Raw genomic sequence first — 19398 nt, forward strand, 5'->3', positions numbered from 1 at the left:
TAAAAAAAAAAAATCCAACAAAAATACAAGCGGTTACTCACAATGTTACTCATTTTTTTTACTTGTACTTGAGTACATTTTTGAACAACTGCTTTTACTTTTGCCTGAGTCATATTATTTTGAAGAAATGCTACTCTTACTTGAATTTTAAAAAATTTGGCTACTCTACTAGAGATAGGACGAAACACCTAAACTCTATATGATGCACTTCGAAAAGCCATGATAAAATACGTCACAATTTGATTAAAAAAAAAAAAAAAAAAAAAAAAAAAAAAAAAGATAAAATAAAATAAAATAAAATGAAAAAAACCTATGTATTTATTTTTGTATCAGTTGCACATGCAAATGCAGTACAGACTATAGTATAAAGTAGCCAAAAAACAAAATGGCAATCGCCAATCTCACATTTTGTGGATTTCGGGCTATGAAAGAATGTTATCAAGAGCAATTAAAAAACTTTCAAAGAACAAAAAAAAAATAAAACATTTTATAGCCAAACACCCTGGGAAAGTTATTATTTCAAAATAAAAATGTATTTTAAAAATATCGCTATCTCACTTGTTGCATTTTCTTCCTATAATGACACATGCACATTCATATTTTCATAAACAAATAGCCATAGAATGGGCGGGAGAAGCTCAGCATTCATCCAATGACTCGTCTCGTTTCGCTGCAGTGGAACAATGCACTCTCAACACTGTAAACGCTCATATGTTTAAACACACAAACAGAAATCAACTTCATAGATTATAAAATACGTACCATTTATTATGAAGCACAATTTGACCTTTTGATTGAGACAAATTGAGTAAGAGGAAAAATAAATCTTGACACTTTGCTAGAGTCTTCTATGATTGAATTATTACCTACTGAAAAATCATTTCATTCTTTCGGAATAATGAGCCTGTTTGTTGTCCTCACACCTCAACACCCAAAAATTGTTCCAGTCACCTCATCATCCTGTGCTTCATCCTGTCCTATTACGACCATCCATCTTTTTTTCTTCTTTGTCTATCCTCTTCCTGTTCCTTTTTCTTCCTATTCCTCCTCTTATTTTTCCTCCTCCTCCTCCTCTTCTTCTTCCTCCTCTTCGTATTCCTCCTCTTCCTCCTCTTCTTCTTCTTCCTCCTCTTCCTCCTCTCCTTCTTCCTCCTCTTCTTCTTCCTCTTCCTCCTCTCCTGTACAGAAGATCCAGAGAAAAGCAATGAATACACAAAAGGTGTATTACAAATGTCTTTTGCTCAGAATTTGGTCTCAAGACAAATTTGAATTTGGTTTCTATTTCTCTATAGTTTTCCAAAACCCATTAAATCCTAGCATACTCTCAGGTGATGAGAGTCGACATTGAGTTTGATGGGTTATTTTTCAATCCTCAATCCGCTCTCCAGATTATGACACTTTTGCACATTCCCCTTATAAATGTAATCTGACACTTCCACATGAGTGTAGAATAATTTTGCAATGTACTCTGAATGTATTGAAAAAGTCACAAATCATGTAATTTGTCGTCTTTCAAGGCAGGTCTGGATTTCAAATACATATTTAGCCCCAAAGGTCAATTTTCCCTAAAAACACAAAATTAGAAAGAACATACAAAAAGTTTTAAACTTTTATTTTAACCCCCATCATTTTCCTTGTGTGAAAAAAGGAACATACCATTCTGGGAATAGGTGGGCATGGCCACCAGTGCCAGCAGCAGGAAGACCAGGTGACCTCTCATGATTTCTTCTCAATACAGGACGTGAGCTTATTGTTTGTCACCAAATGGAACCCGAAGGCTTTTATATCACATTTGGTCTGTTTAGAGATCTCAAGCATCCACTACGTCACTTTCAAGGTAGGACAGATCATTGTTTATCTGTCCCTGGCACAACACAACAGATAGATGTGGAAAAATGTACACGAACAGGTTTTATGTTTTTCTGAATGTCATAATCAACAGCCGGCGTTTGGTAGTTACAGTACATTAGTAACGCTACATTCACTTCTTCACATTAACTTGTGTGACTTCTTTAGAAAAAATTACTTCTAAGACTAGTTTTGAACACATCATACTTTTACCTGAGCAGATTTGTGAAGAATCCCAAGACGTATAGTATCAATATAGTCAAATGACCACACACAAGCTTGCAGTCGGATGTCCTATGAGCAAACCGGCCTGTTCAATCATGTAGCGTCTTTAAAATATCGTTGAAAAATATTAACTATTTCACACAGAGTGCTGCTGTCATCATTGCTCGATTGTAACATCTCTCCCAGTTACTCAACTGGCATGATACTGTTTTTTTGTTGTTGTTGTTGTTGTTGTTTTGTGTGTATTTTTGGACCTAATACAGTCATTTAATAGGTTATAGTTCAGTATAACACTAACAGTTAATATAGATGGCGTTGTTCTGTGAAAAAAATATTATATTGTTGAAAAATAAATCAGACATTGTAAGCAGTTACTCATTACTTGAGTATTTTTTTCACTGAATACTTTTCACTTGTACTTCAGTAATTTTTTTTGATGACTAATTTTGCTTGAGTCATATTATTTTAAAATAACGCTACTCTTACTTGAGTAAAACCTTTGGCTACTCTACTAGGGATAGGACGATACACCTAAACTCATGATACGATGCACCTCGAAAAGTCAGGGTCACTATACGTCATGATATGATATCAGAAAATATAAAAATACATTTTTAAAAAATTAATAAAAAATCTGTTTAATTAAAACATATTTATTTTTGTATCAGTTACATATGCAAATGCAGTACAGACTACAGTAAAAAGTACCTGCAAGACACAATGGCGATCACCTGTCATCTCACATTTTGTGGATTTTGGGCTGTGAAAGAATGTTTTCTAGAGCTAGTTAAGAAAATGTTTAAAGACAAACACTTTGGAAAAGTTATTATTTCAAAATAAAAATAAATAAAAAAAATATCACATTTTGTTCACATAATGACACATGCACATTCATATATTCTTAAATAAATAGCCATATAATGGGCGGGAGAAGCTCAGCATTCATCCAATGACCTGTCTCATTTCGCTGCAGTGGAACAATGCACTCTCAACTCTGTAAAAGCTCAGATGTTTATTCACACAAAAAGAAATCAACTTCATAGATTATAAAATATGTATCATTTATGATGAAGCACAATTTGACATTTTGATTGAGACAAATTGAGTGACTGGAAAAAGAAATTTTGACACTTTGCTAGAGTTTTCTATGATTTAATTATGACTTCCAGAAAAATCGTTTCATTCTTTCGGAATGATGAGCCTGTTTGTTGTCCTCAACTTCAACACCCAAAAATTGTTCCAACCAACTCCTCATTCTGTGCTTCATCCTGTACTGCTAGGATGTCCCTCTCCTCTTCCTGATCTTCTTTTTTTTTTTTACTTCTTAGTCCGACCCTTTCCTGTTCCTCTTTTTCCGCCTCCTCCTCTTCTTCTTCTTCCTTTTCCTCTTCTTCCTCCTTTTCTTCTTCCTCTTCCTCTTCCTCCTCGGTTTCTTCTTCCTCTGCCTTCTCCTCTTTGAAATCAGTCACATTGACACCTGCAAAGAAATTGTGAGAGTATAGACGTAGTTAAATCAGGCAGTCGTGGCTTCGCACAAGATTCCTTTTATTTGCAATGAATACACAGTGTGAGTCTTTTGCTCAGAATTTGGTCTCATGACAAATGGTTTCTATTTTTGTACTCTTTTTAGACAGGGGTGAACCCATTTTTTTCTAGTCTACGCTCAGATGATAAGTTGACATACTGTAGATTTTTTTTTTCCCCCAATTCTCAACCCGCTCTCCAATTAATGACATTATTTTTATCGATCAAAGTGATAATTCACACTGCCAAAAAGTACCACAAAAAAAACTACTCACAACATAAATGAACAAATGTTCCCCTATCATGAATAACCTCCAGCTTCACCTTTTTCCCCATTTATCCCACATTAACACAAAATTTGAGTGCACAGCTTGATCCAGTAATTCACATATTAGTTTCAACTTCTTGACATAACTAATTATATGTACGCTCAAGTCCTCAAAAATCTGTTGTTTGTCCTTAAAAATAAATGGGATACGTTCTAAATGTATTATTGAAAACATTTGGCACCATCATTTGGCAGTAGGTTCGTGATTCGATTTCCATAACCCTTTTACATGAGTGAAGAAAATATTTGCAATTTAGTATGAGCTCATTCCATGTCCCCAGAGTTACCTTCTGCAGCTGGGGATCGGACCGCAAAGGCCCCCGCCTTTGGCTGCCGCCCAACTCACTACGCACCCGACCCCTTTGGCCCCTCTCACAGGTGGTGAGCCCATGGGAAGGGGACCCCACGTTGCCTTTTCGGGCTGTGACAGGCCCGGCCACCAGACGCTTGCCTTCGAGCCCCACCTCCAGGCCTGGCTCCAGAGGGGGGCCCCGGTAACCCGCATCCGGGCAAGGGAACCTTGAGTTCATTAATCTTTTTCATCATAAGGAGTCTTTTTGAGCCATTTTTCGTCTGGCCCCTCACCTAGGACCTGTTTGCCATGGGCGACCCTACCAGGGGCCCAAAGCCCCAGACAACATAGCTCCTAAGTTCATTGGGACACGCAAACCCCTCCACCACGATAAGGTGATGACTCACGGAGAGGCTTCGTGACCTATGGTCATGAGCTGTGGGTCGTGACCGAAAGAACAAGATCCCGGATACAAGCGGCTGAGATGAGTTTCCTTCGCAGGGTGTCCAGGCTCTCCCTTAGAGATAGGGTAAGAAGCTCAGTCATCCGGGAGGGACTCGGCATTGAGCCGTTACTCCTCCGCATTGAGAGGAGTCAGCTAAGGTGGCTCGGGCATCTGGTTCGGATGCCTCCTGGACGCCTCACTGGAGAGGTGTTCTGGGCATGTCCCACTGGCGGGGGGCCCTGGGGACGACCCAGGACACGCTGGAGAGACTATGTCTCTCGGCTGGCCTGGGAACGCCTTGGGATCCCGCCGGAGGAAGTTGTTGAAGTGGCAGGGGAGAGGGAAGTCTGGGCTTTCCTGTTAAAACTGCTGCCCCCGCGACCCGACCCCGGAGCAAGCAGAAGATAATGGATGGATGGAGTATGAGCTCATTAGCGTGCGCATTTACGGTGAACATTTCAAATTAAAGGCATGACCTATCCAACTTGAATGCAGCAGGTACACTTCCGATAAGTGAAAGTTTGCACTTGCAAGCCATTGTAAATAATCTTCTGAGTGATGGCTTGTAACTAGAAAAACTCAAGTGCTCTTCTTTAAAGGCAGCCCTGGATTTCAAATAAATATTTAGTCCCAAAGCTCATTTTTTCCTAAAATACTGATTTGGAATAGATATACAAAAAGTTAACTAAAAAAGTTCCAAAAAATATTTTAACCCCCATTGTTTGCAATGTATGAAATAAGTAGCATACCATTCTGGGAATAGGCGGGCATGGGCACCAGTGCCAGCAGCAGGAAGACCAGGTGGCCCCTCATGATTCCTTCTCAACACAGGGCATGAGCTTATTTGTCACCAAATGGAACCCAAAGGCTTTTATATCTCACTCGGAATGTTTAAAACATCTCAAGCATCCGCCATGTCATTTTCAAAGCAGGACTCATCTTCATTTTATGCTGTACCTATCCCTTTTCTAAATGCCATTAGAAACGGCGGTTGGTTGTGACATTAATAATGTTACGTTTACTCCTTCACATTCACTTGAGTTAGTTGCATAACTTCTTGAGAAAAATCGAATTCTTAGTTTCACGCGCCATACTCTTTTCTTTTACTTGAGCAGATTTGTGAAGAAACGCTACTCTTACTCCGCTACTTTGGGATACACTAGAGTCGTTACATTTTTCCGCTTTACTCTGCATGCAGAATTAGATTTGACTTTATTTTTGTCAGATATGCTCAGAGTGGCTCTACAAATTTCACCGGTGAGACGTCGCATCAATAGTAACATGACTCCATTATACAAATTAGACGTATCAATACAGGCAAGGCAAGGCAAATTTATTTATATAGCACAATCCAACACAAGGCAATTCAAAGTGCTTTACATCACATGAAGATCATAAAAATCACATTTAAATCAATACAATGTAAAAACCAAGACAAAAGATCGCATTTAATCACAAATAGAAAAAATAAAATAAAATAAAATAAAACAAAAATAAAAATAAAAATAAAAATAAAACAATAACTACTACTACTAATAATAATTGAAATCAGCAATGGAGATAAGCACAAGAGGAATAGAAAGCAGGTAGACTGAAATATATAGCCAGTTATGGATATGCAGTGCTAAACAAAAGCGTTTTTAGCCCTGATTTAAAAGAGCTAACAGTTTGAGCATACTTCAGACGTTCAGGTAACTTGTTCCAGAGGTGATGAGCATAATAACTAAATGCTGCCTCACCCTGCTTGGTTCTTGTTCTTGGAACATGCAGAAGACCGGTTCCAGACGACCTTAGGGGTCTAGATGTCTCATAGGAATCTAACAAGTCAAGTAGGTATATATTTTGGTCCAAGGCCATTAAGTGTTTTGTAGACAAGCAGTAGTATTTTATAGTCTATCCTTTGACTCACTGGAAGCCAGTGTAGCGATTTCAAAACCGGTGTAATGTGGTCCAGCTTCCTTGTATTTGTGAGGACTCTGGCTGCAGCATTCTGTACTAGCTGCAGCTTCCTGACTGATTTTTTATCAAGACCTGTAAATATACCATTGCAATAGTCCAATCTGCTGAAAATGAATGCATGCATAAGTTTTTCCATGTCTTGTTGAGTCAGAAGCCCCTTATTTCTGGTTATATTTTTTAGGTGGTAATAAGCTGATTTAGTGACGGACTTTAGATGGCTATCAAATTTTAGGTCTGAGTCAATAATTACGCCAAGGTTTCTGACTTGATTTGTAGCTGTAAGTGACATTGTGCTAAGTTGCCTGCTTATCATTGACGTTTCCTTTTTTGGCCACAAGACCACACACAAGCTTGCAGTCAGAAGTCCTATGATCACGCCGGCCTATTCAATCATGTGGCGTCTTTAAAGTACCGTAAAAAGTGAACTATTTCGCATATAGAGCACTGCTGTCAACATTACTCGAAAGCATGGATTTCAAACTCGCTCCCAGTTATTAATCTGGTACCGATAGACTTTTTTTGATGATGATGTTTGTGTATTTTTTGGCCTAATAAATTCATGTGATATGTTATAGTTCAGTATAATAATAACAGTTCATATTCAATTAAATTCAATTTTATTTGTATAGCCCTATAGCACAACAAGGTTCTTTCAAAGGGCTTTGCAGAGGCAATATGAAACAGTCAGAAACAGTAGATGAATTAATAAAGTTCAAGTCCTGGGCAACCCCCATCCTTAGACCCTCCATATCGGCAAGGAAAAACTCCAAAAACTATTTGGGAAAAATGAGAAACCTTGGGGAGAACCACGGTCAGGAGAGATCCACTCCCAGGACGGACAGGCTATAGATGCACCAGGACTGATGGTGGGTATTAGCAGCAGGAGGTCCAATTTGTAGCGATGCAATGGAATGAATAAACAAGAGGAGGTCCATCTAGCCAGATGACGAGGTGTGGTGGTGGTGGTGGGGGTGGTGGTTAACGAAGACGTCCATCCAGCCAGGGGTCAGGATAGTCAGGAGGCTGCCGCTGAAAAATAGCCCCTCTCCCCTCAGGGGGGACACCGGGTGACTAGTGATGAAGAAACTAGTCAACTAGATATTAGAATTAGAAAAGAGAAATGGAGTAAGGCAAGTGGTAAGTAGAGTGACGAAAATAGGATAGGACTCAGTGGCTGAACTTCCCCCAGCGTTATAGCTTCTAGTGCAGCTCAGACTGAACTGTGAGTCAAGTCCGATTTCAACTAGCCTGACCATAAGCTTTGTCAAATAGGAACGGTTTTAGTCTAATCTTAAATGTACAGACTGTGTTGGCTTCTTTAATACTAGCTGGAAGCTGATTCCATAAGACCAGAGCTTGGTAGCTAAAGGCTCTAACTCCTACTGTACTTTTAGATACCCCGGGAACTACGAGTAGACCTGCATTCTGAGAACGGAGTGTTCTGTTGGGGCGGTATGAAACCAGAGCATTGGTGAGATAAGATGGCCCCAAACCATTAATGGTCTTAAATGTAAGAAGGAGGATTTTAAATTTAATTCTAAACTCGGCTGGAAGCCAGTGAAGGGCCTGGAGCACAGGGGTGATGTGCTGTCTGCTATTAGTTCCCGTTAAAACTTTTGCCGCTGCATTCTGGACTAGCTGAAGACCTTTTAGAGAACTTTTAGGACAAGCTGCAAGTAAGGAGATCAAGTAATCCAATCTAGATATAACGAACGTGTGAGTTAATTTTCTGCATCGTTTTTAGACAAAATATTTCTAATTTTGGCTACGTTGCCCAGGTGAAAAAAGGCTGTTCTGCATGTTTGTTTAATATGAGCTTTAAATGATAAGTCTGGGTCAAATAGAACCCCTAAGTTTTTAACTGTGGTGCTGAAGGCTACACTTACATTATCAAGAGTGACTATCTGGGCAGTTAAAGAGTCTCTTACATTTTTGGGACCTATTATAAGGACTTCTGTCTTTTCAGGGTTAAGTAAAAGATAATTAGTGCTCATCCAGGTATTTATATCTCAGACGCAGACGCTTCATATAGATAGATGGCATTGTTCTGTGAATAAAATGTACACTATTGTAAGTTCTTACTCACATATTCTTTTCAACTAACAATTTTTCACATGTACTGCAGTAAGTTTTTTGGATGACTAATTTTGCTTGAGTCATATTATTTTGAAGAAACGCTACTCTTACTTGAGTATAACTTTTGGCTACTTTTCCAGGGATAGGACGATACACCTAGGAAAGCCATGATACAATACGTCACGATACGATATCAAAAAATATAAAACAAAATTTTAAAATAAAATAAAAAAACGTATTTATTTTTGTATCAGTTGCACATGCAAATGCAGTATTGACCATAGTATAAAGTAGCCACAAAACGCAATGGCTATCACTAGGGTTGTTCCGATCATGTTTTTTTGCTCCCGATCCAATCCCGATCGTTTTAGTTTGAGTATCTGTTGATCCCGATAGTTCCCGATCCGATTGCTTTTTTTTTTGCTCCCGATTCAATTCCAATCATTCCCGATAATTTTTCCCGATCATATACATTTTGGCAATGCATTAAGAAAAAAATGAACAAAACTCGGACGAATATATACATTTAACTTACAGTACATAAGTACTGTATTTGTTTATTATGACAAGAAATCCTCAAGATGGCATTTACATTATTAACATTCTTTCTGTGAGAGGGATCCACGGATAGAAAGATTTGTGACTTTGTTTATTGGGACTAAATATTGCCATCTAGTGTATTTGTTGAGCTTTCAGTAAATGATACTGAAGGCCATGCTCAATGCATGATGGGAAGTGGAACCATGACAAGTAAAACCACGACTGTGCGTAGTGCTACCAATTCATATATCTTCTCTGCGATGGGATGTAACATGAGGTGTTAAGGAAAAGATCAATTGCTACCTTGCTTCCCCACATTGCTTCCCTCGATATTTCTAATTGTAGGGAGAGGGATTGTAAGATTTTAATTAATTATAATAAGTCTCCAAAGGCTGCCAAAATTCACCCTACTCATTTTACGCTGCCTTTTAGCTCTCTGTATTGGCAAAACGGTGCCATTACAGATGGAGCGTGACAATACGTGGGTAGGTCGTGCAGCGCATGCATTAGGTATTAAATATTTTAACGTGATACATTTTTTTAAAAATTAATTACCGCCGTCATTGGGATAAATTTGATAACCCTACCTTAAGCCGAAACTAAAGACTCTGGATAAGTGTAACATATTATGTCTGTAACGTTAAATACAATTAGAAAACGATTTAATTAAAAAATATATATATATATTAAAAAAAAGGCTTGGCCGATATTTTTTTGCCGATTCCAATACTTTGAAAATGACGTGATCGGACTAGATCGATCGGGACATCTCTAGCAATCACCTATCATCTCACATTTTGTGGATTTCGGGCTGTGAAAGAATGTCATCTAGAGCTATTAAAAAAACTTTCAAAGAACAAAAAATAAAAAAATTAAAGCCAAATACTTTGGGAAAGTTATTATTTCAAAATAAAAATTCATTTAAAAAATATCACTATATCATTTGTTGCATTTTGTTCATATAATGACACATGCACATTCATATTTTCTTAAACAAATAGCTATGTATAGAATGGGCGGGAGAAGCTCAGCATTTATTCAATGACCCGTCTTGTTTCGCTGCAGTGGAACAATGTATTGTCAACTCTAAACGCTCAGGTTTTTATACAAACAAACAGAAATCTGTCACGTATTAATGTTTCAGCCATTAATGTGTTAATGTTTCTGCCATTAATGTCTCATCTTCTTGCATGTGTAATATTTCAGCTAGTAATGTTTCATCATATTGTTTCACACTCATACATCACAAGACCCTTTATTATGTCGCTTCATACTCATGCATCACAAAGTCCTTTATGATGTCATAAAGAATAACTGAGAAAACTATAAAAGCCTCGAGCAGACAACATCCAGTGTCAGATCGTTAGCGAAAGACATAGGTCTGTATGTCAACTTGCCATTATCGCTTGACCTGATAGTTTTCCCTTACCTGTCAATATCAATAAAATCCTTTGTCTGCGATACGCAACTGGGTCCTCCGTCTCGTACATGACAGTACGATCTGACCAGAATGGAACCAGCGTATCAACCCTCTGTTCTGGACCGTCTTCACCAAACGGAAAAGAAGGTCTCCCTGATGTCTGGTGACCTCGCATCGTTAATCCAGATCGGCCAAGAACACCAGCAGCAACTCCAGCAACAGCAAGAACAACTGACTCAGGTGATCCAAACTCTCACCAAACTGGCAACTCCATTGCCATCACAATCCCATTATCTGGTTCCAGAAACCTCGGCTCCGGTGAACCCAGCCTTGGCTATTGACGCTCCTGAGCCCAAGATTGGATACCCCGAACGTTTTAACGGCAACCCAACTCAGGTACGAGCGTTTCTGACAAGCTGCAAAGTACAATTTTCCCTGCAACCCCGGACCTTTTCAACCGAAGGGGCTAAGGTTGGATACGTCATCACCCACTTGACTGGTCGGGCTCGGCTTTGGGGAACAGCGGAATTTGAGAGACAAACACCAGCTTGTAACAACTTCAATGCCTTTGCCGATGAAATGATCAAAGTGTTCGACCCGGGCTTTGCTAACGCTGAGACATCCCGCGCCCTTATGACCATCCGTCAAGGTAGTCGGTCATTGTCGGAGTATTCGATTGAATTCCGAACTCTGGTGAGGCAAAGCAATTGGAACATGGAAGCTGTGATCGACGCATTCTATCACAGTCTGGCGGACTACATCAAAGATGAGCTCGTCTCCTATGATTTACCCAGAACCCTTGATGAAGCCATTGCCCTTGTAAACCGCATTGATCGTCGGATTCAGACCCGACGGCGAGAGAGGGGAGGTCGGAACGCACCCGCTGCCTCTCAGCCTGTTACAGTTGCTACTCCCACTCAGTTAAACCAGCCCGTGCCCATGGAGATCGGCCGTGCTGCCCTAACCCCTGAAGAGCGCCAGCGACGTTTCACCTTTAATCTGTGTCTGTACTGCGGAGGTGAGGGTCATCAAATCGCTACCTGCCCGGCAAAAGCCAGAGCTCACCAGACGTAGGGGAGATTCGGGTGAGCTCAACGTGTCTTCTGTCTCTCCCCATTCGTAAACCCCCCCTTCTCCAAATTCGCCTCCTGCTGTCTGACACCACCCGTCACTTGACCGCTCTCATCGACTCTGGAGCGGAGGCCAACATCATGGATGTGGATCTGGCCCAACAGCTCGGCATTCGGCGTCACCAACTTTCCCCATCCGTTCCTGCACGAGCTCTGGATGGACATCTACTCGGCACAGTGACCCACATCTCAGCCCCGGTGACCATGCTTCTGTCCGGAAACCACCACGAGTCCATTCAGTTCCATCTGCTCCCCTCACCAGGTCAGCCTCTCATCCTTGGGTATCCGTGGCTGCGCCAGCACAACCCTAACATAGATTGGGAGACTGGAGTGGTACGAGAATGGGGCAGTAGATGCCATCAGACCTGCCTGAGGGAGGCGATCATACCCACCAACCCTGAATCTGTCAGTCCTGTTAACGCGGAAAACCCTGAACCTGAATCTGTCAGTCCTGTAATCGCGGAAAACCCTGAACCTGTCAGTCCTGTTAACCCGGAATCTTGCCTAGTTTCCACGCTTACCTGGGACATTGAGGAGCAGGTTAAAGAAGCCATCCGGGATCAGCCTGGTCCCAGTGCCTGCCCCACTGATCGCCTCTTTGTTCCTGATAATCTGAGGTCCCAGGTGATCCAGTGGGGACACAACTCCCACCTGGCTTGCCACCCTGGGGTCACACGCACCATCCACCTGCTCTCCCAGCGATTCTGGTGGCCATCGTTGAGAACAGATGTCCAAGACTTCGTGAAGGCCTGCCCCACCTGTAGCCAGAACAAGACCATCAGCCGTCCCCCAGCCGGCTTGCTCCAACCCCTGCCAGTCCCCAAACGCCCTTGGTCCCATATATCAATGGACTTTGTAACTGGACTCCCTCCTTCTGAAGGAAACACTGTCATTCTCACGGTCGTGGACAGGTTCAGCAAGATGGCCCACTTCATTCCGCTGCCAAGATTGCCCACTGCTAAGAAGACGGCACAGGTGGTTATGGAGCAGGTGTTCCGAATTCACGGACTACCGAGGGATGTTGTATCTGACCGGGGTCCGCAGTTTGCATCCTCTTTCTGGAAGGAGTTCTGCCGCCTCCTGGGAGCCACAGCGAGCCTCACGTCAGGCTATCACCCCCAGTCAAACGGCCAGTCGGAAAGGCTCAACCAAGAACTTGAGACATCCCTCCGCTGCATGGCTTCACGAAACACCCATTCCTGGACGCAACATCTGCTGTGGGTGGAATACGCTCACAATTCCCTTCCCAGCTCTGCCACCGGCCTGTCTCCCTTTCACACGGTCTTCGGCTATCAACCGCCCCTGTTCGCCAGCCAGGAAGGTGACGCTTCCTGCCCGTCCGCCCAAGCCTGCGTACAGAGATGTCGTCGAATCTGGTCTCAAGCTCGTACCGCTCTTTTAAAGTCTGTTTCTGGTTATGCCATCAGAGCCAACCGACGACGGACCGCAGCCCCTGCTTACCAAGTGGGCCAGAAAGTATGGCTTTCTTCCCGGGATCTGCCACTCCAAGTGGAGTCCCGTAAACTGGCACCCAGGTTCGTTGGTCCGTTTCCCATCGAGAAGATCATCAGCCCATCAGCTATCCGACTCAAACTACCCAGGTCTATGAGGGTTCACCCAACCTTCCATGTCTCCAAACTAAAGCCAGTCCATGAAAGCCCCTTGGTCCCCGATGCGGCACCACCTCCCCCTCCTCGCCTGGTGGAAGACGGTCCTGTCTACACAGTTCGCCGCCTGCTCAAGTCACGCCGTCGGGGCAGGGGCCTCCAATATCTGGTGGACTGGGAAGGATATGGCCCTGAGGAGAGGATGTGGGTTCCAGCTGGGCGGATTGTAGATCGGACCCTCATATCAGACTTCCACCGCCTCCATCCGGACCAACCGTCCGTCCGGCGGGGTCGACCTAGAGCGACTTGCTCTCAGCCCATGCCTGCATCTGACTCTGACTCTGAACCCGAACCTGTGCCATCGGTAATTGATTCCTCCACTGGCGAAGAGGAGATTGACCCAATGCCCTCGGTGGATGAGGCCATGGACTCTGATTAGTAGCCCTCGATGGGCTCAATCCTTGGGACTTCTGGAGCCGTCCCTTGAGAGGGGGGTTCAATGACCCGTCTTGTTTCGCTGCAGTGGAACAATGTATTGTCAACTCTAAACGCTCAGGTTTTTATACAAACAAACAGAAATCTGTCACGTATTAATGTTTCAGCCATTAATGTATTAATGTTTCTGCCATTAATGTCTCATCTTCTTGCATGTGTAATATTTCAGCTAGTAATGTTTCATCATATTGTTTCACACTCATACATCACAAGACCCTTTATTATGTCGCTTCATACTCATGCATCACAAAGTCCTTTATGATGTCATAAAGAATAACTGAGAAAACTATAAAAGCCTCGAGCAGACAACATCCAGTGTCAGATCGTTAGCGAAAGACATAGGTCTGTATGTCAACTTGCCATTATCGCTTGACCTGATAGTTTTCCCTTACCTGTCAATATCAATAAAATCCTTTGTCCGCGATACGCAACTGGGTCCTCCGTCTCGTACATGACAGAAATCAACTTCATAGATTATAAAATATGTATCATTTATTAATGAAGCACAATTTGACATTTTGATTGAGACAAATTGAGTGAGCGGGAAAAGAAATCTTGACACTTTGCTAGAGTCTTCTTTGATTAAATTATTACCTACATAAAAATCATTTCATTCTTTCGGAATAATGTGCCAGTTTGTTGTCCTCACACCTCAACACCCAAAAATTGTTCCAGTCACCTCATCATCCTGTGCTTCATCCTGTCCTATTACGACCATCCTTTCCTCTTCTTGATCTTTTTATTCTTTGTCTATCCTCTTCCTGTTCCTCTTTTTCCTCCTCTTCTTCTTCCTCCTTCTCCTCTTCCTCCTCCTCCTCCTCTTCTTCCTCCTCATATTCTTCTTCCTCTTCTTCTTCTTCGTCCTCCTCTCCTTCTTCCTCCTCTCCTTCTTCCTCCGCTTCCTCCTTTCCCTCTTCCGCTTTAGTTTCTTGTTCCTCTGCCTCCTCTCTGAATTCAGTCACATTGCCACCTGCAAAGAAATTATATATATGATCTTTATTCAAGATTCACACAGGGTGTCCATATCACACAAATCAATAGAAAAATGACATACGAAAACACAGAAACTGAAAAAGCAAAAACATGAAAAAGGCACAAACTATCTGTGCACAACAAACAGGCTTTTACTCCAATGGCGCCACATGCTTGACCTACATCTATAACTATTTTTAGGATCTGTTATTATCATTAAAATACTATTTTCGGACTCATTTAACCGACACATGAACTTATACATCAGATTTCTTAGTAGCGCTTTAAAGGTGGGTAACCCAGAACTGACAAATAATTGGCTGGCGCTGTACCATCTAGGCACCTGCAATAACAGCCTCAAGGCATCATTATAAGCTACATTTAGCCTCTGTATGGACTTCGCTAAGTACCTGGTCCACAGGTGAGCAGTGTAAAATGGTGTGCAATATGCCCTGAACAGTGATATTTTCACGTGGATGGAACGCATAAAAAATTTTCTCTTAAGCATGTTTGCCTGTGCATAAAGTTTACTGCATTGACGGCAGGGGTGAAAGTGTGCCAGAACGGTCAGGAATGCAGTTCCGGTATAAGATTGAGGGTCAGAACGCAGTTCCGGTACGTGGCGCTTTGATTCCAAAAATATGACGGCAACTTTCAATACGCTATGTAAAAAAATAAAAAAAATCCTGAACTGCCACACATGCATTTAATCTTCAAGAAGAAAACAATCTACCAACATCAGATTTACATACACAAGTGTTAACAACAAGCATAGTATAGTGCTTGTGTAGCGTAATCCATTTCCAACAATATTTTTTATTTTATTCCACGGACGGCATGAAGGTTTTCCCAGCTGCTGCAGTTATCTGAGTCTGACGATGAGGAGTCACGTCAATGTGCGAATGCACGCGGCAAAGCAAAACGCCTGGACTCATTTATCTGTTCAATTGGCTGACATACTGACATGTGATCAGCAGAGACAGCTCTGACTGGTTCAAATGTGCCTGTTTTCTGGAACAGCAAAAAAAAAAAAAAAAAAAAAAAAAGCTTGTTGAATTGATGTGACAAAAAACGGCAATGCAACAGAAAATGGAACAAATCTTTAAGAGCAAGGAAAGAGTTGAAGAGGCTTATTTATCATATTTAGTTTTATTTGCTCTGATTGGGAGTTCCAGAACATCTTAGCTGTCAATGTGCACTTTGGACTTATATTTGTTCATTTATGTTAGGCTACTTATTAATTTACTTATGATTTTAAAAAAGTCAAGTTTGCGCGATCTTCAAAATATATTCCATTTCACTCTGCAGTCATTTGTACTTAATTTTCTGAATGTATTTTCCTTATATCTTTATAATTAAAAAAAAAAAAAAAAAGTAAGTGTTTACATTAACTTCAATTTTAATGTACATCCTATGTTCTTAAGTAGTTGAAATTAAGATTTGGCATTTAGTATGTGAGGAAATGAGGGAAAATAAAAATTAGAAGATGGAGGTTGGGGCTATTGCTGTTTTTGTTTTATTTTGCAAATCATTTAAAAAATATAATTTTGAACGAAAATCAGTTTTTGTATGTGTCATTGAAATAACTGTGCCAAAACAGTTGTCTTTGCATTTCAGTAGTTTTAGGTGGTTTGACTCCCACAAAAAATGAAAATAAATAACTAGATAAATGAATAAATAAACAACATTTCTGGCTCCGTGGCTACCTTCATGTCGGGGAATTCCGGCAAGAAATTCTAGCCACTTTCATCCCGATTGACGGTGAATGTCCCTGTCGTCTGAGAAATTATCAGTTATAAAATGTCCGAGATATTTAGCCTCCTTGCAGTCATTTAGAGCTTTTTTGCCCAGAAAGAAGCGAGGGAATACAGCCCCCCTATCTTCTTCTAAATTGTGAGACTATTAATGTAACGTATGTGCACTTTGAGATTTGTTTTTCAAATGTAAAGTGTGTTATAAATAAAATGTATTATTATTATTATTATCATCATTATTATGTAGTTAAATCAGGCAGCCGTGACTTTGCGGAAGAACCCTTTTATTTGCATGTTTCCAGACAACAGAAGATCCAGAGAAAAGCATGACGACACAGTGTATTGCAAATGAGTCTTTTGCTCGGGATTTGGTCTACAAATGGTTTATAATCTATATTTTTATAGTTTCTAATGACGTATTTTTTACCTAGCCTGCGCTCAGGTAATGAGAGTCGACATTGAGTTTTGATCGGTTATTTTTCAATCCTCAGTCCACTCTCCAAATTATGACACTCTTGCACATTCCCCTCCAAAATGTAATCTGACACTTCCACATGAGTGTAGATTATATTTGCAATGTACTATGAATTATTGAAAAATCACGTCATTTGTCATCTTTCAAGGCAGCTCTGGATTTCAAATATATATTTAGTCCCAAAGGTCAATTTTCTCTAGAAGCACACAATTAGAAAGAACATACAAAATGTTTTAAACTTTTATTTTAACCCCCATCGTTTTCCTTGTATGAAAAAAGTAGCATACCATTCTGGGAATAGGCGGGCATAGCCACCAGCGCCAGGAGCAGGAAGACCAGACTCATGATTTCTTCTCAATACAGGACTTGAGCTTATTATTTGTCACCAAATGGAACCCGAACGCTTTTATATCACATTTGGTTTGTTAAGAGATCTCAAGCTACGTCACTTTCAAGGAAGGAAAAAGCATTGTTTATCTGTCCCTAGCACAACACAATAGATAGGTGTGGAAAAATGTACACAAACAAGTTTTGTGTTTTTCTAAATGTCATAATAAACAGGCGGCATTTAGTTGTTAAAATTGTAACGCTACGTTCACTTCTTCACATTCACTTGCACAACGTCTTGAGAAAAATCTATTTCTAGGTGTAGTTTTCCCACATCATACTTTATACTTTTACTTGAGCAGTTTTGTTAAGAATCCCAAGACGTACAGTATCAATACAGTCACATGACCACACACAAGCTTGCAGTCGGAAGTCCTATGATCACACCGCCCTATTCAGTCAGGTAGCGTCTTTGAAGTACTGTAAAAAAAAATTTTTTTATCTATTTCACATAGAGCGCTGCCGTTAACATTGCTCGATTTAAACATCCTTACCAGTTCTTCAACTGGCATGATACTGTGTTTTTTTGTTTTTTTATTATTATTATTTTTGTGTATTTTTATACCTAATCCGGTCATGTAATAGGTTATACACTGGTATGAAAAAGTATTTGAACCTTTTGGAATTTCACACATTTCTGCATAAAATCATCATCATCTGATCTTTGTCAAAATCACACAGATGAAAAAAACACTGTCTGCTTTAACTAAAACCACATTTATAGGGTTTCATAATTTAACTAGGACAGTATACAAAGAATGACAGAAGGGGGAAAAATAAGTAAGTGAACCATCACATTTAATATTTAGTGGCCCCCTCCTTTGGAAGCAATACCCTTCAACCAGACACTTCCTGTCGCTGCAGATCCGTATGGCACATCGATCAGGACTAATTTTGGCCCATTATTCTCTACAAAACTGCTGTAGTTCAGTCAGATTCCTGGGATGTCTGGCATGAATCGCTTTCTTTAGGTCATGCCACAGCATCCACATGGGGTTCAAGTCTGGACTTTGACTTGGCCACTCCAGAATGTGTATTTTGTTCTTCTGAGACCATTCTGAAGTTGATTTGCATCTGTGTTTTGGATCGTTGTCTTGTTGCAGCATCCATCCTCTTTTTAGCTTCAACTGTCTGACAGGCAGTCTCAGGTTTTCCTGCAAAACATCCTGATAAACCTTTGAATTTGTTCTTCCATTAATGATTGCAAGTTGTCCAGCCCCTGAGCCTGATCACATTTGATGATGATTTTATGCAGAAATGTGAGAAATTCCAAAAGGGTCAGATATTTTTTCATAACACCAATACAGTCATGTAATAGGTTATAGTTCAGTATAATACTAACAGTTAATATAGTTGGCATTGTTCTATGAAAAAAATATTATATTATTGTTGAAAAAAAAATCAGACAGTGTAAGCAGTTACTCATTACTTCAGTATTTATTTCACCAAATGCTTTTTCACTTGTACGTGAGTCAATTTTTTGGATGACTAATTTTGCTTGAGTCATTATTTAAAGTAACGCTACTCTTACTTGACTAAAACGTTTGGCTACTCTACTAAGGATAGGACGATTCACCTAAACTCACGATACGATGCACATCGAAATCCAACGTCACAATACATCATGATGATATCAAAAAATGTAAAAAAAATATTTTTTTTAAAAATTACAGTGGGGCAAATAATTTATTCAACCACTAACTGTGCAAGTTCTCCCATTTGAAAATATCAGAGAGGCCAGAAATTGTCAACATGGGTAAACCTCAACCATGAAAGACAGAATGTGGGGGAAAAAAAACAGAAAATCACATTGTTTGATTTTTAAAGAATTTATTTGCAAATCATGGTGGAAAATAAGTATTTGGTCAATACCAAAAGTTCATCTCAATACTTTGTTATGTACCCTTTGTTGGCAATAACG

At 40.5% G+C, this 19398-nt stretch overlaps 1 protein-coding gene and 1 long non-coding RNA gene across 2 annotated transcripts; both read right to left on the minus strand.

Annotated features, from left to right (window-relative positions):
• Positions 1-247: 247 nt before the first annotated feature.
• On the minus strand, positions 248-1790 carry LOC130923222 (uncharacterized). Its single transcript, XR_009064675.1, has 2 exons — positions 1657-1790; positions 248-1178 (listed from the first exon to the last, which is right to left on the minus strand). It is a non-coding gene; the product is annotated as an uncharacterized LOC130923222 (long non-coding RNA).
• A 5796-nt stretch (positions 1791-7586) lies between these two features.
• Positions 7587-17538, minus strand: LOC130923459 (histone H3.v1-like). Its single transcript, XM_057849192.1, has 2 exons — positions 17378-17538; positions 7587-14859 (listed from the first exon to the last, which is right to left on the minus strand). Exons 1-2 carry the CDS (start codon positions 17433-17435, stop codon positions 14585-14587), a joined length of 333 nt encoding a protein of 110 aa, XP_057705175.1. The 5' UTR covers positions 17436-17538; the 3' UTR covers positions 7587-14584.
• Positions 17539-19398: the final 1860 nt, after the last annotated feature.

The sequence above is a fragment of the Corythoichthys intestinalis genome, chromosome 10 (genome assembly GCF_030265065.1).
Source record: "Corythoichthys intestinalis isolate RoL2023-P3 chromosome 10, ASM3026506v1, whole genome shotgun sequence".
NCBI lineage: Eukaryota > Metazoa > Chordata > Actinopteri > Syngnathiformes > Syngnathidae > Corythoichthys > Corythoichthys intestinalis.

What these genes read in the sequence shown, in the direction of transcription:
- LOC130923459 (XM_057849192.1), bottom strand. Translation starts at nt 17,435, where the DNA reads ATGAGTCTGGTCTTCCTGCTCCTGGCGCTGGTGGCTATGCCCGCCTAT. An exon ending in GCCCGCCTATTCCCAGAATG is followed by an intron (nt 14,860 to 17,377) that starts GTATGCTACTTT and finishes ATTTCTTTGCAG; the next exon opens with GTGGCAATGTGACTGAATTC.